At 43.6% G+C, this 24,167-nt stretch overlaps 1 protein-coding gene across 2 annotated transcripts in view; it reads right to left on the bottom strand.

Moving 5' to 3' along the window:
• Nucleotides 1–1,278: 1,278 nt before the first annotated feature.
• The window catches only part of arhgap5 (Rho GTPase activating protein 5), a 54,123-nt gene continuing 31,234 nt past the window's right edge, over nt 1,279–24,167 (bottom strand). For both annotated transcript variants that reach the window (XM_020652722.3, XM_065966229.1), the window contains exons 4-7: nt 17,995–18,072; nt 13,228–13,359; nt 7,120–7,225; nt 1,279–6,224 (exon numbers count right to left, since the gene is read on the bottom strand). In XM_020652722.3, coding sequence (XP_020508378.2) covers nt 5,906–6,224; nt 7,120–7,225; nt 13,228–13,359; nt 17,995–18,072 — 635 coding nt within the window. In that variant the 3' untranslated portion in view covers nt 1,279–5,905. The remainder of the gene's footprint in view (nt 6,225–7,119; nt 7,226–13,227; nt 13,360–17,994; nt 18,073–24,167) is intronic.

The raw sequence follows: 24,167 nt of genomic DNA, 5'->3' as shown, positions 1-24,167 counted from the left end.
TGATGGGTTTTTTATTTTACAGATAAAACTCCAGGGCCTGTATTCACAAGCATTCTGAGAATCCTCTCAGAGAGCTCCTAACTTAGCTTAAGAATTCCTAGCAAGGAGCCTTAGCCTAGAAGTGATTTAGGAACATTCTCAGAGCAACTCTGAGCAAGTAATGGACGGAAACTTTTTTCTTAATGAGGAGGCGTGGTTGACCCCGATGCTAGGTATGCCACATTTTTTCAGAAGCTGTGATTGGTTAATCAGAAAAATTGAGATAAAAAAGTCAGACATAGAATCTAGTCAGACATTGTTTGAAATTAGCATCTGTGTGATCATTTGTAAGACGTACTTTAAAAGTATATAGCCTACAAGATGTTTGCAATCACATGCTCACTGAAAAAAAGTCTCTGTTGGGTTGTCTGCACAAATCCTTATTGTCTGTTCTGCTGGACTATGAGTCAAAAATATTCTTATCCAGATATATTATATCCATTTTCTCCCTCACCCTGAGAAACTCTTCAACCTGTTAAAAGTCTTCCTCTGCACTCCGAACAGGTTTACACCTTAGAAGCTCTCTTAATGGCTAAGACACTTTGTGAAAAACTTTGACGGGAAATTCTTAGAAAATGTCATGATTCTAAGAATTTCATAGAATTTCTTCACTAGGAGCAACTTGTAGTACTTAGGAGGCTTTGTGAATATGGCCCCAGAAGTTTAATTTTGTCCTTGAATAAAGATTTTGCTGTTTTACTTGTGATGCGGTTCAGATTGTGACCACCAGGTGGTGCACTTCACCTTCTTTATACCTTTGAATCCTTCATTGCAGCCATAATGTTCTTTTTTCCTCCTAAATCATACAGTAACTTAATTCATTTCATATTGATACTTCAGAACTGTGAGGAGGTTCCTTCAAAATAAAGGACTGTACATTCCTTTAGTGAATGTAAACAGTTTTACAAAACAGGCTTTTAAAGTGGAATAAACCTCGTCTCAGACTTGAAAGCATTTTTCAGACTGGGCACTCTTTTAAATCTGGACCTTCCCGGTGTTACGGTCCAAGGGAGTGACACGCCCCCTGAAGACAAGATGGTGATTTTTCAGTGCTTTTTATGGCCTTGGTCTTGTCTCGATCCCTAAAGTCTTGGGTCTCGGAGCCCTCTGGTCTCGGGTATGTCTTTGACTCTGTTATTGTGGTCTTGACTACAACAGGAGTGTAAATCAAATGAACAAACACATGAAGACAGCTGAATAACCTTTTGATCATGGTGAGAAGAGAAAGAGGGTCTGGGCAGCTTTGGAAAAAAAGAAACTTTATTTGGAAACTTGATGGAGAGAAAACAGAAAGAGTTTTAGAGTTGTTCATGTCTGAAAATCAGTTTTATTTACTATAATACACAGCGGGTGACGTTCAGAGTCAGGTGGTTTGTACACCGGCGTGACTGGATGAGATCTTATCGACAAAAAAAAATTAAAGTTGATTGATTGATGAAGAAACTACAGACGGACAGCTTAACGTTTTATCATCTAGCAGCTGCTGAAACCCCTCCCCCCCATTACCCTCCCCCACTCGTCTAAAAACTTGTCCATCAGAGCGCTGTTGGCTCCGGCCCACTCGTCTCCTTCGCTCCCTTCGATGTGCCCTCCCATGTCCCCTTCTGTCCTAAATCATAAAACACTCAAATGGACTTTTGGCTGCGTTCCATTCTGAATATTTGTCTTCTTAAACTCACCCCGTGCCCTCCGTTTCACATCTCAAAGGGAAATTATTTCTCATCTGTCAGCGGCGAGTCCTGTTCCAGACACGTGTCCCCTTCAAAGTGTCCTTTAGAGTCCCATAAATCAGATTAGGGTCCGTGTTCAGGACGGGTTTCTGGCTCCGTTTCAGCGCCATCTTTCCTCAAAATCACAAGTGTTGCTTTTATTCCTCTGATGCTGAAGGTTATTTGGAAGTAATTCATTTAAAAACTGCAGACTCCACATGTTCAAATATCTTCTTTGGCCAAATGAACAACCAAAACAATGCCAATTATGAATTTCTTAAAGACAAATGACGGCGCAGTTTTGCACTTTAAGGTTTAAATATCTAAATCTACACGTCTTCATCAGACACACGGGATGTTTAAAAAGATAATTGAATAGAGAATCTCCTTCTGACCTTATCTGGAGATGCTTGCAAACACATTAGAAACAGTCTTGTAAGAATCAAGTATCAAGTGAGGACACAGGAGACACACATCCAAAATGAAACATACCCCCCTGCACATTTTGAGGTTTTGGACTCTCCCCCCCCCCCCCCCCGTCGCTGACGTTCATCGAAACAACAACTCGGACAAATTTCAGGAGGAAACAGAGCCACGCTCGCTGGGTTTGATGCATCCTAAAGGGATCATTTCTAAGTTTGTGCATCCTCAACTCGTTTCCTTGCTCCCTCTCCTAGGATCTTAGGACGCAACACAAACATAGAAGGGGGAGACAAAATATATTTAAGTAAATCTCTGGAGCATTAAATTAGGTTGTTCTTCATTTTTTTTGTGCTGTTTGAGACCGACAGTCTTTGTAAAAACAGATTTATTTTAAATATGTTCGCCTTTCTTTTTTTATCCATCAAGGGGGCGTGCTGAGTAGGTGTTGTTGCGACCTCTGCATCCTTACTCACAGCTCCTATCTCCTCCAGAAGCATTTTAGGAACTTAGAAATCTGCCTTTTTTTTTTTTTTTTTTAAGGAAGCCTAAGATCTCCGGGTCACGTGCAGGAGGAAGGAGGAGAAAGGAGAGTAGGAGGTATGAGACAGAGGAATGAGGAGCGCCCAAGGTCACTTCACCAGGGAGTAGGGAGCATTCAGGACAAGCTAACGGGAGGACGTAGATTATAACTGAAACGGCGTCTGAGAGGGCGGTTAATTACTGCAGGGTGATTTGCAGGCTCGTGTTTGTGAACGCAACATTCAGAATATGAGGAAAAGAGCGAGTCACGAGACGGAGCGGCGAGTTAAAGTCAAAAAAGTGGTGATTAAGAGAAATAAAAACAGTGCTGCGCCTAGAAAAAAGACAGCCATTGTCACATGCACGTCCGATGGGTTATTACTGCATGATTCTTTAAGCTGACGATCCGACTCGGTCTGCCTTCAACAATCACAGCTTCACTTTGTGTGAGAGGAAAGATAAAAGCTGATGATTTGATTTTTGTCTTTTCCTTTGGAGTTAAAAAAAAAAAAAAAAAAAGAGAATCCCAGGGCGAGCAGCAGCTTGGGTTTGGGCTTTTAAAGTTTCATTTGAGATGATCTGCAACGACTCAGAATCAAAGTGGATTTCATCAGACCCTTCTGAGAGTCTGAGTGAAATCTTTCTTTCAGGACGGATTCAGAGACTGCTCTGAGTTTGTGCCTCTCATCCAGCGAGCTGAACATTTTTATCAGAGAGGTCAATCCCCGACCTCATTTCACAATCGACATCGAGTTGTTTTCAAACTCGTCTGTCCGTGTGAAGAGAATAATATTCCATCAGGTGTTTGTGATCTAAAGAATGTTTTGTTTGAGTTATCAGTTTAACTTTTAAAGGTCACATATTCTCTTCCTCTTCTTCAGTGTAAATAAGTCTCAGAGCTCCTCAAATCATGTCTGTGAAGTTTCTTGTTCTAAATCCACTCTGATCCTGTATTTGATCATGTCTATACACTCTATTTCAGCCCTGCTCAGAACAGGCTGTTTCTGTGTCTGTACCTTTAAATGTAAATGAGCTGTGTCTGACCACGCCCCCTCTCTGGAAGGGCTTGGGTGTCTCAGGCTTTCTCGTTCCATGCCCGATTGTTTACGGTTACAGCTGATAGAATATTTTCAAACCACACGGACAGAAGAAGAAAAACCTTTGAAATCTTCGTGAGGTCAGGGGATTTACCTCCAAGAAAAACAGAATTTAAATATTAATAAAAGAGGAGACGTTTACAGTTTAACCTCCTCGTTGACTTTTCCTCTGCCCTCGCTCTGCCTCGGAGCGTCATCGATGAAGTAAGCGACGAGGGATTTCTGCTTTTCGTCTTTGCATCAGAGCCGAAGAAAATCCGATATTTTAACCCCTCCCCTCCCCTCTGCACACACACACACACATGCTCGCTCGCTCGCTCGCACGCACACACAAAAAGACGATGGTTTGAGTCACACCATCAGGACCACAAAGAAATATGATTATAGCTCGAGACAGATTATACAGTCCAGTACCCCGTGGTATTTCACTAAATCAGCAAACTCTGCTGCTGATAATTTCATATATATATATTTATACTTTCATATACTTCTTTCCTCTATTTAGGGAAAACTATTTGACATTTAACCAAAAATATGATATAAGAGTCGATTTGTTGCATGACAGAAAAGAAAGGTGAGAACAACATTTCAGTGGAAATGTTCCCCGTGAACCGAGAGAGAGAAGGATGCAGATCAGAACGAGAGCTCCTTTACACTTTCAAAGTTTTCATCTCTTTTTTTTTTCTTTTTTTTCTTTTTTTACTCTAAAGTTCTTTTTCTTTAAGTGGCAAAACAGAGACATGCAAAGTTTTAGTTTCCAACAGAACAACAGAAACAGAAAAGAGCGGGGAAGCGTCCTCCTCAAGGCGGAGGAAGTAATCCAACACGGAAGACGCGCGGTCCTCGAACCCAACAGACGTAGTGGTTTCCTCCATCATGTGCCGACACGGAGGGGTCAGAGGTCGTCCTCTGCAGAGATCAGGGGGAGTCAGTCGTTGCATTAAGAGTTAAAGAGACAGTTTGGCTGTAAAGTCTGATTCTGATTTGATTCCCTCGTCGATCCCTCCTTCCCTCTGAGGAGAAGGTGCACATTGGCGGTAACACAGACCTCAGGTCAGTTTACACACATCATCGTCATCACACACACACAAACACACTTAGACGTTAAAAAAGGATATTAAAAAAGAAGAATCCAAATGATAAAAACTTAAAGGACACAAACAGTCGTGAAATTGGCTCGAGGGACCTTTGACACAAATCGTGCATGTGCTGTCCTGTCCTGTAGGGGCGCTCATATGTTGTGTCATTTTCCTTTCTTTTTTTTTTTAAATCCAGAGCTTCCTGCTGCCCACACCTTTAAAAAAAAAAATCCACATTTTTCTTTCTCATTGAGTTCCCAAATGCACCGTTTGTTTGTGAGCCTGTTAGGCGTCGAGAGAAGAACTCTTCCTCTCGTCGACATGAAGAAGGGGAAGAAATGTTTTTCTGTGCTGAAATGTGGAGCTCTGCTGGAAAACTCCGAGAATTCTTTCAGCCAACAGAAAGTAGAGGAACAAGTCAGTGGAGTATGTCAGGAGTCGGTCAGTCAACGAGTGTCGAGGGATTGAATGTTTGAGTTGCAGTCGTGGGGGCGAACTTCCCTTTTCTCTTGTGTGGGAGCAGAGGGGGTGGGCTGGGTTTAAGGGGGGCTTGTGTGCTATTCATCAGGCTAAGGTAAGAGGAGAGTCTTTTTTATTTGCTCACCACGTATCTAAGAATCCCCAGAGTCCATGTCAGACCCTGCTTATCGATTACTGTTGTCGCTATGTGCCAAATCAAATCAGTTCATTCATCGGCTACTTCAGCCTTCGTGTCTTAAAAGGGCAAAAAATTTGTTCCAAAAGGTGACGTCTGATTGCGATTCTCTAATCCAGGATTTACCTCGATCTCACAGATTAGGTTTAATCCAACAAACGCTCGACGTGTCTCTAAACCCCGGAGCTCATCACCTCAAAGTCGCTGACAAACAGCTGCTGCTCATCCCCAAATCTCATTCAGGTTTTTTTTTTTTTTTTTTTTTTTTTAATTTTGTTTGAACAGTCGAGCAGCGTTTTGCAGAGCAGAAGACGGCTTCCATCGGCGGCTGGCAGCTCACACAAACATCCCCAGACGTCTTTTCCCAGCATGCTCCTGTGGCTCTTAGATGAGTGGGTCGGGGTGCAGGGTGTGTTGGATCTGCTGCGGCTGCAGAGGCGGCGGCAGCTGCAGCGGGAGCAGAGCCTCCACCATGTTGTGGCAGTGCGGCGGCGGCGTGCCCTCGCTGCTGGAGCTCTCGGCCACCTCGCCGCCGTGGAAGAAGTAGTCGCTCTGCACGATGAAGGACTCGATGACGGCCTGGTTCAGCTTGGTGGTGGACAGCGTGTCTTTGTTCTCGAAGTCGGGCCGCATCAGCGTGGGCCAGAAGCAGATGGACAGGTTGTCGGGCGTCATCAGGGTCAACTTACTGTGCTGGCTGACCCTGCAGGACGAGACAGGAAACAAAACGTTTACAGAAACATCAACAGTATTAAACGAGCGTGCTATACACTGGGTTGTACAGTGATGACCAGCCGGCCCTGTCAGGACGTCACAGAGCGGAGGCACTTTAAGCTCCATTATGTTGGTGTTTGTCTCCTGGCTCAGTGAACGGCCTTCACACGTGGACTAAACTTGATTTATGACCACAAACACTGACTGCTGGTCGACCTATAGGAGGTGAAGTAAATATAATGTGTCCTCTGAAGTGAAGGCGCGGGTGAGTGATGCTGATCAGGTCTTTGTCAGGGTGTGTTTACAGACTCGCTCAGCAGCCAGCTGATGTTCTCAATCAATATCTGATGAAGTGTGACAGCGTGATTAGAGAGCGCTGATGTATCGCTGAGTGAAGAGCACGATGAACAGTCCGTCTCTGTTCCGAGGAGTGAGTTATGATTATTTCATCAACTCAAGAGAACTCCGGCATGTTCTCACAAAACAGAAATGCTTCACGAGTCATCGTAACTGCAGGACGTGTCAAACATTTAGGGTTCAGATGAGCTGCTGCAAACACTCTCGATGTCACATCTGAAATGTTTACGTCCTGCAGAGAATCACATGGCAGTTTGTAAGCCTAAATGAAGTCTCCCGCTGTGATGTGTTCACTGTCATCGGGTAAATTTGAATGTCGAGGTGGTTTAGATGCTGCTGGAGCTCCACACTGAGGATTTAACTCCAAAACACACACTGATGTGTGTCTGATCTGTTTTGTGCGCTTACTGAACATGTGATAAGTGCATCTAAGCCCTGCGTGTGTGTGTGTGTGTGTGTGTGTGTGTGTGTGTGTGTGTGTGTGTGTGTGTGTGTGTGTGTGTGTGTGTGTGTGTGTGGTGTCTTACCTGTTGAGGTGTGTGATGATGTATTTGAAGACCTGGTAGTTCACAGGAGGAAACTTCTTCACGATCTCCCGCAAAACCAGCAGACGCTCGATGTAGTCCACGATTTCTGACACACACACACAAACAGACACACACACAGGGAAGAGAGAAGACAGAAGGTGTTTTATAGTTTACACACACTCTCTCTTGGGAAAGGAAATGATACTCTCTGGAAAGACAAAAGGCTGCGATGCTGCCAAGAGGAACTCCCACGCTGTGCGCACACACTCTCAGTGACCCGGCAGCGCGGAGCGACGTGGGCAGACACCATACGAGCCTGCACCGCGTCTTATTCTGCACCCGTTACTAACAAAACAAGTCCCATTTTACAGGCCGACACAGTGAGCACATCTGTGCATCACAGCCACAGCTGAACAGAGCACGCAGCACTTCTTCTCAGACGACTTAATTGTCTGATATCGGACATCTTTGTCAACAACTTTCCATCCCATCTTCTGTTTATTGACGCCACTCTCACTCATTTCTGTAAGGGGATTAATCTCCTTATCAGTACAGACCAACAGGACATCGTTTTTGTGATTGCAACAAACTGAGAAGTGCGACAATTTTGAGAAATGACGGGTTTGGCATTAAGCCGGAACAGATGGCTGCAGAAAGTTTGTCTGTTGAAACAAAATGTAACATAGAAGTGGCCTGCTGTAGTTTATTTCACCCAATGCATCGTCACAAAGTTACAGCCAGCAGGTCGGTCATAGGATGCAAAATTTGCAGACAGGTACTCGTTACTTAAAGGGATACTTTAAAAATTTGCATTAAGCTTTGTATCATTAGAAACTTGGTAGTATTTTTGAATGGTCGTGCATCCCACCCTCATTTTCCCCTGAGACGGGAAAGCTCTCTATTTCTTGTCTGAAAAGGAGCCTCCGATGATGCAGAGCAGGGGTGAAACTACATCGCTAGTTTCTCATGCTTTCAACCTGCCCACATGGGGCGGGACCCACTGAAGCTACAGACCTATCACAGATCAGTGGGTGGGACCTCAAAAACGCAACGTCCGCCATCTTGCTTGGAAGCTATGCTAACAGGCTTTATGGAGAAAGCTGAGAAGACAATGGAGGAAAGTATGTTTCAACTTCAAACTCATATGGATGAAGAGGATTTTGAAGGTCTTGTGCTCCAATCGGATGTTTGTGGATCGGATGATCTCCACAAGCCGCAATATAGCGACGAGCAGTTGAGGCTGATGGAGGAACCGGAGGTTGCTGCTGTGCATTCTGGGATTTGGTGTCTTTCATCCACATGAGACAAAAAGACACTTTCTGCCTTTTCTCAGTCAAGAAGGCACCAACTTCAAAATGTATTTCACATTTCTACTACATATATGACCCAATGTCAATACAGATTCATGTTTCAACAGGTGAAGTATCCCTTTAATAACTAGTGGAATCCGGCGTTACTTTGTCAGCACAATGCACCGAGTCCAAAGCAGTGAGGAAGAACCATGTCCTCGGTTTAATTGCTGAGGAGAAGGTGTTGGAGCCTCGTTCAGTCGGTGATCACACTCCTGTGTTAGTGCATTAAAAAAAATCCACCCGGTTAGCTCCTGCAGGTATCTTTGCATCGATTGAATTACCTGTTTAGCTGGAAAGCTCACAGTGATGAACAAAGACTTTGAGGTTTCATGCAGGCTGAGGGGGGTTGGGTTGGGGGGGGGGGGAATCAGAGGATAATGGTTTCTGTATTATCAGGCCGAGTTGGAGAGCATCCTCAGGAACGGGATGTCAGCGTGGTACGATAATCTCTCCTGAACTCAAATCTAAGTTTACTCGTCTGGTGCAGAGTCAGAGAAGACAGTAGGTCTGCATCTACACCCCTCTTGAGTCAGAGTGACATGAAGGTTATGAGGACTGAAAAACCTCGTCTGTTTTTAGGCAGGCACAGAGAGTTGTCTCTTGAGCTCTTACCAGCTGGCAGACGATACAGAGTCCGCCGATGCATTTCATTCTGTTTCTACAAAGCTTTTTCAAACAGAAGACGAATGCCTTACAGAGAGGAAGAGAAACTTCTCGTGGTTTAAAATAATTCATTTTGTAAAAAAGAAAATGTAAAATTAATAACAATTAGAGAAAGAAAATGAGCAGGTCAAAAGAATACAGCGAGAAAAAAAAGTGTGCCATCTTCATCCAAAGATTTCTTGATTTCTTTAAAGTATTTACTGTGGAAAAAGGTGAGAAATGTAAACAGGAAGTTGTTCAGCTGCTGATGAGCGATATATTTCAAAATACGTATGAAGAGGAAAACATGGCCGCCAGAGGCTGCCGTTATGTTTAAAGTGTTTAGATCTGAGTAAGAAAAAAAGAGACAGAAAGCAAATAAAGAATAGAAAAGCATGCGTCTGTATTCCTGAAAAGTAAACCGTCTGTGAGGTTCCTCGATATTCCTCGTCCTCCCCAGAGAGACGCTCACTTCCCCGCAGGCGAAAGCCCGTTGGAGCTGAAACGCTGCTCTCGCTTCTTCCGTCATTAAATATTTAAAGAGTAGATATGAAACACAAGCTTCTCCCGCTGGAGTGTCACAACAACGCTTCTTTGACACAACCCCGACCTGCATTCCCTGACTGGAGTATTCTCCAGGAGATTCCAGGACCAGGAGAAAGTCAATTTAAATCCTCTAACCGGGCGAGAATCGAGATCTATTCACGGCGATCGTCATCAATCATCTTAACGAGGAGCCAACGGGCGCCTGTGACCCTCTGACGGCTGTAAGAGCTCAAAGGTCTCCATTACAAGCTGCTCCATAACTCAGCGTTCACCAGAAACATCAAATTAAGAAACCACAGCGCCGATTTAACGACTGAAACTGATTTCATCAGATAGGAATCAGTGTGGTGGGAAACGCGCCGCAGGCTTTACTGATTGTCTTCAATCTAACGGCTTTAATGCGATTATTAAATATGACTGGTGAGTTAATGATTTCATTTTGTGAAACTCTAATATTAGAGAGAAAAATTAAATGAAAATTGACTTTAAAATGTTTTTTTTGAGTGTGCGTAGTTGGGTTGGTGCCGTACCAGAATGTAATGTAAAGTTTGATATGATGGCAGTAAAATAATAATATAAACGTCTGTTTGGAAACAACAGCAAACACATGAGAAATCCTAAACCTCTTTTCCACCAAAGGTAAACCTGTGACTAGTTCACGGGCGGTGCTAGTTCTGTGAACAAACGGTCTGAGTAACCATTACTGCACACGTCTCATGAAACAGACGTAGTTAGCATCGAAACGTTTTGGTACTTTTCGTTGCTATCAATAATTTAGATTACAGTTGTTAAATGTCAGAGAATTAAGTATTCACATGGACACCTGGATCTTTTGAAAAGAGTCTTTAAAATCCTCCACCATGAGCAGCATCTACGTGTTCACAGCTACAGTGAGCGGGTGAGATTACAGAAGAATCAAGGAAACAAAAAGGAGACTGAACATCTCAGAGAACTTTATCTTGACCTCAAAACGGCTCCTGAACACAAAGACAAAAAGGTCTTGCACCATCCCAGGTTTATGATTTCAAACAGTTTGCTGCAGATCCACAGAGTTATTTTTTATGCTTTTTCATCTGTTGTGTTTTTGGCAGCTTCAGATTCAGCACAGCCGGTTCATCCTCTGCATCACAAACAGCGAGAGGAGGACGACGGCTCCATAACACGATCAGCACCTCATCAAATTCTTCCCCACTCTGCACAAACACACTGCTCACTTTCTCTTTGCTCTATTTGTTTTCTTTGTGCTGGCAGGAGAAACTTGAGCTTTTTTAACATCAGTCCTAAATATTCCTGAAGACATAAATGACTGAAACGTATTTCTCTGTGCAGGAAAAATCCCAGGAAAGTGTTGGAGATTATAAACGAAAACTTAAGTCATTCAAGCACTCCCATTTCCTACATTTACCAGATCTGTATTTGATATCAATATGATGCAATATGATGTCAGGGCTTCATGTCACAAAGACTGCAAGCGTGAACCTTGTGGTCGAATTCTTCAATCCGTCTTATGTGCCCTTTTCCAGACAGCGGATGTAAAAGTTCCACATGAAGTCAGGTTAAGTCCACGTGTAAAAATTGGGTGAGTTGACGGCGTATATATCCTGCGATCACTCACGGCCGTGCGTTTTTTTTTTTGCACATAATGAAGCTGAAATAAGGCTGTCATCATTGCATCAGAATCTCTTGTTTTGTCTGCCATCTTGGATGTGTTTTGACAGTTACCCCGGTCCTTTCCAAAAAGCCACAGTTCAGTATGGAGTGCAGCCTTTCAGGAGACTGAACATTTCAGCATGGATGCTAACTTCCGGGTTTTGGGCAGTATTTTACTGTCAGAGTGTGGAGGCAATTCAGAAGAGACCCCTGACTTTCGTGGTGTCCGTTTTACATCTTGCCTCGTGAGAACCCCCCTCCCCCCCCCCCCCCCCTCCCCCATCCCCATCCAACGGGGGAACTGTCCCGCTATGAGGAACACGTCTGAAACAGAAGCTCAGGAAGACTTCAGGGGCAGGACTGAAATGTTCTGTATTTTCAGGAGAATGTTTGAAAATGTCAAATGCCTAAAATCTTAAATAGAGTAACAATGCACAAATCTGAGAAGGAGGAAGAGAAGGAAGTTTAGATGAAGAGCTGAGGATGAGAGAAAGAGAGACAGAAATTAAGGAAGAGGAAGCTATATTTGACTCAGAAGAAGAACAAGCACTTCCTCTCTTCTTTCAGTTTCAGACGCTCGTTAGAGAGAGTGTGCATGTCTTCTTTTTACATTTCTCTTCTTGTGTTTGTGAACGTATTTCAGGCTCATTAATCTGCTGTCGTCAGCCTGCTGGTTTCAGCTTATACAAAAATCAGGAAACACAAACACACAGAGACAGTGACACACGCACGCACCTGAATCTCTGTGCGTGTGTGTAAACTTAAATAACCTCTACAGATCAGAAAACAGAAAACACAAGATGAAAAGTGTTTATTCATTATTATTTTCTAATCTTCTCCAAATTTAAATGAACAGGTTTTTGAGCCGCCTTCACCTTTTCAGACTAATGAACTTCTCAGAACTTAAAATAAGTTTAATGACATTTTAAAGAAAGTCCGGTGGTATAACCTTCATGTGTTTTTTTAAAGGATCCATTCAGAGATTTATTTTGAAGGGTACGATGCTGAACAGCTGTTACATCACTCTCTCCTCAAAGCCGCCAGACTCCATTGACAAAAACATCAATTTAATGTAGCAAACACAGGAGATATATGAGTGTTGGGATAACTTTCTGAGCCTGACAGCTGGATATCAAAGTGGACATACTTTGATCAGCTGCTCCCCCTCCCCCTTTAAGGATTACAATGCAGCCATTACAGCCTGTTTTAAAAAAAAAAAAATGTATCTCAGCTGCAGACTGAAGAAATCCAAACCTGATATGTACTTGATAAACATTCAGGCCCAGACACGTGTACATATAGTGCCCACAATTCAAAATAACAGAATCACCCTTTAAGCTATGTGCTCTGGAGCACTGGTGGCCTAGTGGTTTGTGCACATGCCCCATGTATGGAAGCCATAGTCCTCCAAGCGGGCGGCCCATATTGAATCTGACCTGTGGCTCTTTTCCCGCATGTCACTACCACACTCTCGATTTCTGACTCTATCTTGTCCTGTCTCTAAATAAAAAGGCATAAAACGCCAAAAATGAACTGTTCAAAAAATACCAGGAATCTTTATATTCAAGATTAAAGTCAGGACTAGGAACCTTTAGGAGGAACTTACTGTGTAACTGCTGGGGTTCCATCCCCAGCGCTCCTGCAGCCACACTGCCAATGTGTCCTTGGGCAAGACACTTAACCCCATCCCATTTCCCATTCACCATGAAAAATTGAATAAATATGAGTCAGTTGTGGTTACTTTTCTTGACCTAACACAGACTTACAACGGGTGGAAGGAACCTTTGAGGCATTAAAGTTAACCCGGGATTGAAAGTTCTGTGTACTTTGGAGGAAGACCAGCCTCGAGGGATTTATGGCCTCAGGTGTTATCTCAGATCATAAGATTATGTTTGTGTGTTAGTGTGCTAATACTTACTTGCGGCCTCCACCAGCTCCGGGTGCAGGCTGTAGGGGATCAGCGGGTCGGGCAGGTCTGCAAAGAACGCCTTCAGAGCTCCGGCTGCAGCGTTCACCGCCACGTCCATCACCACGAAGTCGATGCTGTGATCTGCAGAGGGAAACACAGAGAGAGAGATGGATTTAACTTTCACAGTTTGCAGCAGATTCACTGGTTTATTTTTCAGGACTTGTGTCTGTTGTTTCAAAGCATCATATCAGGCCACTGAGTACAGAAACTGTCAACCACTGCGTCACCAAGCACGGTGGGCTTTTCAGCAAGAGAAAGGAGAAATTACTGAAATAATGAAAACTGAAATCAGAGTTCATCTTTGCATACTGGGGCCCTTTAAGAACCATGTTAATCCTGACTAGCTTTGGAGTAGTACTTTCAGACCTCGGTCCAATAAGCCATGCTGATCCATTCAGTTATGGGATTTTCCTGGTTCAATGCTTAAGTTCGAAAGGATATCAAAGAGCTTGTGAGGAGCCGTGCCTGCAGCAGCGAGGCTCACAGCGGAGCTTTGTGTCTGAGCCGGAGAACAGAGCTGCTCTCTGATCACAGCTAACAGAGGTTATCATCATCGGTCTGTCTGCAGGCACAGAGGCCCGAGTGTTTCTGTGACGGAGCGGCGAGGCTGGAGAGAATACACTTTCAGTTCCAAACAATCGTTTTTCAGCTCGGTCAACACAACAAGGAAGCTCCAACTCCAGAGCATCACTTCAAGTACATGTAGTGTTTGAAAGAATAATGTTTAAGTTTAATGACCAAAAAAGACGAGCAGAATGTAGATTCAGATCTGAACAAACATCAGACCGCTGTCGGCTGTCCCACTTTAAGTTAACTTTGATTTTACACTTTCACAGCACAGACTTTCAGGTACTAAACATTTCGATCCTGTTGTTTGCTTCGGCTGGCAGCGACAGAAACAGGATGTAATGGCTGCAACATAAGTGGCTGCGTTCACAGGCAGCTTTTTGTCAGTACAAAACCAATGTAGTTCATTTCCCTTAGCGCAAAAAAACGCCCTCAGCATCAGCCGTTTATTGTCACTGCGATCGCAGCGTTCTCAGTTGAAAACGGTTCAACTCATCAATGTCACTTGTCCCTCACAGACCAATCAGAATCAAGACGGGCGGGACTTGCAACATCAGCTTTGTCAATAAAAAAAAGCGGAGGAGAAGCTAGTGTGACTCGTCGTTTCCAGGGAGAAGTTTCCAGGTGTAGATCTGCTGCTGCTGAGAAGCGTTCTGAAACAAAGGTCATGAGCACCTCCAGCGCCGTCTGTGGACACAGACCTTGATCCTTGTAAGAACTTGTGCAGGTTGTTCATTCAGGGCCTGTTTGGTGGGTATATGTTTGAGCTTTTCTTTGGATGTGTCCCATGAATCAGCCTCTGGGTTTCAAACCATAAGCCAAGTATTTAGTTTGTGAAAATGTGCACCGTGAAAATTCATCATGCATCGTTCCTGTTTGCACTGGCACCTCGATAAGTACAAGCACTTATCCCTCTGTCGACCTCTGAACATGACGATTATGAGATCATTTCTTTGCAGCCAGTGGTCACCGCTGCTGATACAATCTCACAGAGCACTTCCCCCTTAAAACACCTGTGATCAAGGTAAGATGACATGACGAGTAATGATGGCTTTTAAGGGGATCAAATTCACCCTGCTACCAGAGAGATACCGAGTGCAAAATAAAATCCACCACTTCCTGTTCTGACACACTGCAACGGCCAAATGACGACAGGAAGGAGGAGAAACAGGGAGGAGCGGAGGGAGAGAGAAAGAGGACAGAGCCCTGAGGTAACATGGCAGCTGTCACACCGAATCTGAACGCCTGCCAACACACACACACACACACACACACACACGCTGAGTTTACCAGAAATACTCTCAAGGAAATAAAGACATATGAGGGGGGGGCAGTGAGGAGAGAGATATAAACAACAGGAAATGCACAAGTGGATAAAAGTAGGACAGAAGGGGGGAGGAAGATGGGAGGGAAGAGGGACGAATCTAAGAGGCGTAAAAGGGTGGAGAGAGATTGGGGGGGGGGGGAGGAGCTGTTGCTTAATGAAGTTTGCTAATGAACAGCCAAACAAATGCTGCCTCAGCCCAAACTGTTAATGAAGCAGAACCTCGAGTGACCTCATGAATCCCAGAAGAAAACCATCATCACTCTGCTCCGCTCGCCAAGATAATTCATTTCCCTTTTCCACTTCCTCCATTAAACTCACATGCAGCTTCTTTAGTGATGCAGCCCGCAGCCCATCTGACACAGCAACTTATGCACTATAATGCTGTTTGGTTTTTTCCCCACATACGTACAGATATGAGCTGCAGCAGATGTGTGTGCAGAGTTTAAAGAGGAATATACAACCAGCAAAGACGACTACAGCAAGTCTTCATGGGAAAAAAAACTACAGGTTAATAAGACATACTTTAGTGAGTCTGCATAGAGTCTAACTAAACGGAAACCTTCTGCAGTATTTCATTAGTTCCCTGATATGAATCATTTTACGCTTATTTAAAGGGTTTAACTTTGTCCTCTTGTGTCGTGTGATTGGCTGCGTTTTTAAAACCGAGGGGAAGAAAAAGGAATCACAAAATGACTCTGCTGGGAGAAAATCAGATGCCATCACCAGAAGGTGTTTATGTTCCACACTTTTGGACACTTCTTCTCACGTTCCTCTCCTTATATTAACAGTTATTCAAACATTTCTCACAGAAGCTCACCTGACTGTAAAGTGCTCGCCCTGCGGTGTTCTCTTCGAGGTCGTGTTGTAGTACTCAAGACCGGTCTCGAGACCACTTTATCATGATCTCAGTCTCCTCTTGGAAGCGTTTTTTAATCGATCTTGTCTCGGTCTCAAACTGGGCAGAATCCGGATTTTAAATAAAGACCGATCAAGACCACCACTGACAGTCTATTTTTCACGGCTGTGATTAAAAAGAAAACTCCTCTTTCTAAAAAAACAAATAACTTCAATCAATTTATAGTTTGATGACATTACGGAAAGAATCCCTACATAGATAGAGCCTTTTCCCTAAACCTCTGTTACACCAGATTCCAGGACAAAAACTGACATTTGACCTCCCGTAGCCTCGCAGCTACACGTCTACCTCTGGCCTGACCGGTCAGTTTGTTTGTGTACATGGTGAGTTTAGAAGAAACACAGTATTTGTAAAACACAAACAACCAAGCTGGTCAACACAGTGATGGATGGGTTACATGTTGATGCAGTCTGGGGGCTTTGAGATGGCATTTTAACAAAGGTGGCTTTCTGATATTTTTAGATACTAAACATAACAATCAGAGTGTGTAGGGGCCAAAAACAAACAGACTTTGATCTGACACAATCGACCCAAAGCATTACACTGCAGGGATTCAGTTTCACAAGGTGCCGGTTTAAGCAATCTACAGGAGTAACTGTGAACCTCTTTGTACCTTTAAATCATTTTGACCCAGAAATATGTAGAAATAATCATTCAGATAAATATGCAGAAACACAAACCAAGGTTTTAAAAACGCTGAAATTCTCCTTAAAAAGGACTTCAAGGAACTATAGTACACATGTTCATTCCTGCAGAGTGATTTTTGACTTTATGAATAGCGTGATGCTTGTTTTCTGCTTTAAAGGTCATATTATTCTCCTCCTCTTCAACCAGTTTAAGTAAGTGTCAGAGCTCCTCCAAACATGTCTGTGAAGTTTCTTGTTCTAAATCCACTCTGATCCTGTATTTGATCATGTCTATAAACCCCTCTATTTCAGCCCTGCTCAGAACAGGCTGGTTCTGTGTCTGTACCTTTAAATGTAAATGAGCAGTGTCTGACCACGCCCCCTCTCTGGAAGGGCTTAGTTGGCTCGGGCTTTCTCGCTCCATGTCCTATTGTTCACAGTGAGAAGGCAGACTCAGAGGGCAGAACAAACACCTAGCTGTGGGAGTGTCACCCACCTGGGGGAGCGGTTACTGCCCTTTGTGATGTCATGAAGGGAACATCTCCTAACGGCCTGTTTGAGCACATTTCATGAAAAGTGGAGCAGGCAAAACACATAGAGGATGGACTTTTCTCATCATTGGGGGGTTTGTAGACAGACTAGAGACACATATTAGAGTTAGAACAACATGGTGAAGTGGATTTAAGGACTCTTCATGTTAAGACTTTTTAAACGCATACTGAGGCGATCTATCTTAGCATTTGTGAAATAAATTAAGAGTAATAGGAGAGGAAATTAAAGGATCAATAATCAGCGTGGGAGTGAAAAAACAAACCAGCTCATTTCATCTCAGTCCTGTCTCCATATTTCAGCGCCTGGCTGTAAAATGACTGACACGGCTGAGTGTGTGTGCTGGTGAATTCACATTCCTGTGGTGACTTTATTTATTCTAACAGCCGGTTTGGCAGCTCACCAGCCCTCATGTGCAGGTTTCACCGAGCTCCACAGGGCATGTGTTTCTCTTTAAGAACTTCTGCCGCTCGCTCGGCTTTGGACTTTCTCCGCGGGGTCAGATTTATTACACACATCACACAAACGCTACTTGGTTGGTAACATACTGAGCGGAGTTCTTAGAAGGCATAATTTTAAGTTCATGGGAAAATAATTTAGAATCACGATGTGTGAAAATAACGAGAACCGCCTGCCTCAGTGCTTTGAAACTTCAGTTCCACATGTGCTGCTCCTGAGAGTGTGTTTGTGAGGCTGTGCAGGGAGCATGTGGCTGCGCAGGTGTGTCTCACCTTGATCAAACTGTTTCTGGATGTTGTCCTGGTCCGTCTTGTTCCCACTGACACGGTACAGCCCTTCTGTCGACAATCCTGCAAACACAGACACACCTTTGGTTTAGTGAGACGATAACAGTGTTCCAACTTTTGAATTTAAAACAGATTGGCCAACGGGAGCAATAATAATAGGATTCAGATCAAGTGGTTTTCTGTTTCCACATGCAGAGATTTTAATGGATTAAAACTTTCATAACATAAATTACAAAACAAAAAAAGGACCTTTTTCTGAATTTTACTCGTTCGGTCTTTAAGCTCTTTTTCAGTTTTCTCTCATTAAAATCTTGATAATTATTGATTTGCTCTGCAGATTTTAGATGTTTTGGGGGCTTTTTATGTCTTCATGGTAGAGAAAACACCCTAACTTTCATCCTTTGCAACCTCTCCAAAATAAAAGTACAGACATCAGGCAGTCAGGCGTCTGCAGCAACAATGACATGAAAAGAGCAAACAAACAATTTAGCTTGTTTGTGTTTTTGAGCCTTCTGCTGATTCGTGAGCGTCTCTAACCATAAATATCACAACCAGCTGGAAGCTGACAGCTGATCCCAGACCAGCACATATGGAGTCGGAGGATCTTAATTAGGCTCTAATGTGTGTTCAGACACACACACACAATACAGGTTGTGTTCTGCTCTGTTGCTGCTGCAAGGTCACCCACACTGCAGTATAGGTGTGTGTGTGTGTGTGTGTGTGTGTCTGTGTGTCTGTGTGTCTGTGTGTGTGTGTGTGTGTGTGTGTGTGTGTGTGTGTGTGTGTGTGTGTGTGTGTGTGTGTGTGTGTGTGCAGAGGCAGCAGTTAAGCATAGACAGTATTATGTAAATTCAGTTTTAATGGATTCCAGTAAATTGTGTCAAGTGTGAGCAAGTATGGGAGCGTGTGTGCGTTTAGTGGTATCAAGGTGTTTATCTGAGACTCCTGTGTTTTTATGATTAATGTGTGTGTGTGTGTGTGCGCGCGCGTGTGTTGACTCAGGTGGGCCACAGAACACTTTGTCTTGGCTCTTAAGTTTAAAGAAATCTGAGGAAAGCAGCGTTTTTTTAAAGGGACCTTGCTGCAATCATCAGCCCACTTGACTTACTTTGTGTGTGTGTGTGTGTGTGTGTGTGTGTGTGTTATATAGCTGAAAAAAACCCACTAAGTACAAAGTGGGTGGAAAGCCAATTAAATGTTTGCTTCTGAATATTCAACATGTTAAGATTTCTAAATTTGCACCGAGCTGAAACCTCAGGTTTAGAGAAATGAAGCCAATACAAGTTCCAAAAAACCTGCAGTTCCTCAAATGTCCACTAGACTCTGTCTTCTGCAGTGAGTCAGTCCCCCATAGAGCCCCAGGTTAAAATGTACATCTTTACAGCAGAATTAAACATGTTTACAGCCGGGTACAAAAATATATTTTATAAGTCATTTAATCCGATAATATTAAGGCTAAGAGTTTTGCATTTGATTTGCATAATTAGGGGCGTAGTTGAGTTGACTGCTAGGAGCGTTGAAGGCGTTTGCCAAGAGGCTTACGGCCTGCCTCAACTCCACCTCTTTGCCTGCTGCTAGGTTGATCGATAGTTATGTAGAGGCATCATTTCCAACATGGCCGCCAAAACGCTCAAAACGCTTCTTAAAAGACCAACGGGTGAAGTCACTGAGACTACATCCATGTTTTAAACTGTCCATGATTCAAGAGAAACGGAGATGGCATCACAATTAACGAAAAACGCAACATCTATCCTGCTGGACTTGTTTCTGCTCCAGAGCCAACCAATCACAATCGGTAAACAAATCATGAATGCATCTATTTCCTTTGTTGCTCATCAGTCACTTCACACAGAGAATTCCAACATCTTCCATGTTCCCTTAATGCAGCATCCCCTCAGTCATTCTCTGACCTTTGCATGACCCCTCCGACGCCCCCTGACAGAATGCCAGGCACCCTGTGCATCCCTCTGTCCTTGTGAGGACATCTGATTCTCAACAGGATGTAACACACAGTACACACACACAAATGCAGGGCAGACCTGAGGGGAAGGAAGTTAACAGTGGAGCTCATGTTTGCATGTTGGGATCTGATAAGACTCGTCCTGCTGTGATATGATCTAATATCCTGATACACACACACACTGAACACACAGAGACACTTAGTGTAGGATAGTGTCTCTTTAACTCTCTCTCTCCATCTCTATCTTATCTCTAAACTGCTTCACTCACTCTCTCTCTCGCCCCACCTGTCTGTCAGCACATTGGCTGGTTGCAGCAGTTATTTTATTGCTGTGACATCCATCTGCTGTGGGAGCGGACAAGAAGCCAGTTCAATAAGTGAAAGTCAATCATCGGCTATTTTTAACTCTTCTATATTTCTGGACAGAAACACACAAACACTCACAGTAACAGAGAGTCAACACTGACGTTGATAAATGCTCCAACTCCTCACCTGAGGCCTATTTTATCAAACATCCGGTAGATACAGTCGACACAAACTTTACACGATGGGACGCGTCGGTGTGACCAAATGAAGTTTCCATCTTTGTTCTTAACTGGGCGGTCAAAACATTCATAGACTGCAACGTAAACCATTTTAATATACAGCTGATCAACCAATGGAAAGAGAAGTCATCTTTATTTAGAGATTCTGCATAAAATGTAGAACTTGTAGGAATGGGATCACAGAGCGTGGGGCTTAAAGCTCGCAACAACACTTCCATTGATATCAGATACAAAACAAGCACCACCACATGCTGACTCTCAGCTTGTTAGCATTCCTTCCTTGTTTACTGTTTACAAGGTTTTCGACAGGAGCTGAATTATCCAAAGTGACATCCTCCTTTCCCAAACAAAAGATTAAAATCTGTAAAAAAAAACAGAAGCAGTATCAAGCTAAAACACGCTGTTCTTGGGTTAGTACAGGCTTTTAGCAGAGCTGCAGCTAGCTCGTTTGACGCCACTCGACTTGTTTTTGAAGCATGATTCCAGTGTTTGGAAGATGTTGTCGTCCTTCATTAACCATAAGCCAGATAATTTACCTCGATCCAAAATATCTGCAGATGTAGATGTAAAAACAAATACCAAAACAGGAAGTCTCACTCTCAGCTTGTTTTTAGGTTAGCATTCCTTTCCTGTTTATTGTTTACTAAGTCTTCACCCTGAAGCTGTTATACAGAGATCTCCTGCTTTCACTATTCTTTGGTGATCATACAGTAGGTCTTCAAGACGGGTACAGGCCTTGAGGAGGGGCACATGATTTAAGGAGGGGGCACAGGCCTTCCTTCGGGGGGGGGGGGGCACAGGCCTTCAGGAGGGACAGAGAGCCGAGCTGCAGGCAGCATGATTGTCAGATTAAATTAAACTTGTTTTAATTGTTCACCATGTTCTCCTTTATGTTGACAAGTTGTTGCACCTAGAGTCAAATGATCAGCAGAAGTCAGCTCCAATAATAGATGTTTGATTTAACGTAGGTAATAACACTGAATAAAGTGCTTTTAAAGAGCTACAAGCCAGACCAACACTAACTTCAACCCACTCGTTTGTGTAACAGTGCATTTAACAGGTAAAACATGAGGCTTGTGTAGGCTGACACAGGAGTGTGTCGCGGCTCTGGACCAGACAAACAGGACTAGGTTAACAGTATGAACTCCTGCATTGAGACTGAGTTAAGTGACGACTACAAACACTGTGTTTCACCCGGAGAAAAAAAGATCCAAACCCTCAGTCTAAAAAAGTCCCTGCTGTTGTTTTAGGGATTCATTCAAAAGAGGTTCGGGAAACAAAAAGCAGACCTGTGCTGTAGGACAAAGATTCCTCACATCGAGGTGTTCTCTCGTCCTCAAAAACACACAGAGTGGACACAAACGTCCGACTGTTAAACATGCTATAATGACTTAAAGGTGTTGACATGTCAGGCTCTACAGGCCTGAGATAATCAGATTAAAGATAACGCAGCTGAACACGGCCTTATTGTCTCCGTGGTGACATGCGATCGCTGTGAACAGGAAACCATTTACAACCAGATCTGAGGACTGTAGTGTCAACACTGTTTTATTCCCCGCTTCACATGTTCACCTGCCGTTGTGTGGTGACGTAAGGGGAGGAGTCTTGTTGTTCTCCTCTGTTGTCAGTTATCTGTAGAGATTTTTACTAGGAGCGTGAGGTATTTTTACATCCTGACTTAAAGGAGGGGGCCTCTAGTGGGCGTGATGGCTCTCTGGGAAGAAAAGGCAGACCTCAGGTTTCAACAAGTTAGATCCAAGACTTGTTCATCCATCATCCATCATGTTGACGATAAAAAGCTGTACAGACTACTATTTGGAACTTGTGGAGAAGAATTGGATATGTCATCGTCTGTGTTTAGGGGTCGTATCGGAGGGTTTACAGATACTGGTATCAGTGTTCAAACAACTCAATAAAGAGGCCAAAGAGTTGAGATGCAGTGACAGTCATCTGATCTGTGTTAGTTTGGAGTGTGTCAGTCTTTTTATCCTAAACCAAACAGAAACACACACACTAACCCATGTCTCTTAAAACCCTCAGCAAACAGGATCATCTGCTTCTACTTTCCATCTGCACATCCCCGGTCGCCTGTTCCACTTTCTCATATCCAGGACACTGAGGGGTTTAATGCTGTGTTCATTATAGATGGGATACGACAGGCTTACATGTTCTGACTCTTACGAGGAAGATAAATGTGCAGGTAAAAGTGCCCGTTTTTCCCAAAGGGGGCCAAACGCAGGTTTTTCCCACAATTCTCGGGCTGAGAAAACGAGCTGAGCTTTCTGGTCTGGAAACCATTCTGCTGCCGACAGCCTCCTCCAGAGAGAGGGGAGAGGGAGTGTGTGTGTTAAAGGAAGCCTTAAGTGTGTGCACTTTCTTTGTCTTTACTCACACACACACACACACACGTACAGAGCTGTGGTCTGGTGGAGTCATCAGTTTCTCTGCTGGTGTGTTAATTTAATGACTGGCCCTCCACACAACCATGGGTCAATATAAATCAATACAAAGGCCACAATGAGTGTGTGTGTGTGTGTGTTTATGTCTGTGTGCAAGTATGATTTAATATCTGGGCACCTTGGGTAACGAGATCCATACACACACATGCACACACACTCACAGTCCCAGCACACAAGCAGCTGCACTGCTGCAGTCTGCTTTCAGCCTGAGACGGTTGCGGTGTGGAGTTCATGACGAATAAATCCTGATTTCATCAAATGTACAGATTCTGTTTGTGTCTGATTCTCTGCAACACTCTGAGACACTGACACTGTTTCTCTATAGCGTCAAACCTGAAACTAAGATCTGAAATGTGACGAGCAGTGCTGCAGAGAGAACCAGCAGACGATGTTTTGCGTTACTGTGCTGTTGTTTCACAGACACATCGGCTCGTTCAAACACTCAGAAGGGGAAGACCACCGATAGAAATATCCAAAAACCCTCAGGATGACAACTGAAAGGGGAAGTCTCCCGAGTGTGCACATCAAGCTCAGTTTACTTGTCATGAAGCGGGCTAGCCAGCCAGTGAAAACATTAGTATAATGTCTCAGAGTCTCTGGAGGAGCTTTGTCAAGTCAGAGTCAAGTCATTGTGATTATGTTGGCTCAGACAAACAGACTCTGAACGAACAGACAGAATAAAGGGTGAATTATAGTTTACATGCACTCTTCATCTTTTGGTGGTTTTGCACTCTCACATTTCATATTTCCCTTAGATTGTGCAGGTGTAGTTAGCATCTGGCATTTGGTCTGACAACAGCTTACGAAGACAAACAACCAGCAGAGAGACGTTCTGTTTGTTTGCTAAATCTGTTTTATGATCATTATAAACTGAGCTCAACTGTGAGGACCTGTGAGGTTTTTTAAATCACAGACTGACCTCCCAAAAGTCTCAGTTGTTGTTGTGTGTGTGTGTGTGTGTGTGTGTGTGTGTGTGTGTGTGTGTGTGTGTGTGTGTGTGTGTGAATATGTGCTGAGGGTAGGACAGATGTCCGGCTTTCAGGAAGCAACAGGAGCAGCAAACAACACACCCACGCTGTAACTAACACACACACGCACACATATCCACATGCACACAAACTAGTTTCTAAAGTAAAAGAGACAGATGGGTCAGTATTATAAATAGAGCTGCGAAGCTGCAGCTACTTGGTCACT

This window comes from Labrus bergylta, chromosome 18, assembly GCF_963930695.1.
Source record: "Labrus bergylta chromosome 18, fLabBer1.1, whole genome shotgun sequence".
Lineage (NCBI taxonomy): Eukaryota > Metazoa > Chordata > Actinopteri > Labriformes > Labridae > Labrus > Labrus bergylta.
The sequence above is the reverse complement of the archived record's forward strand: the minus strand, read 5'-3'. Positions and strand labels throughout refer to the sequence as shown.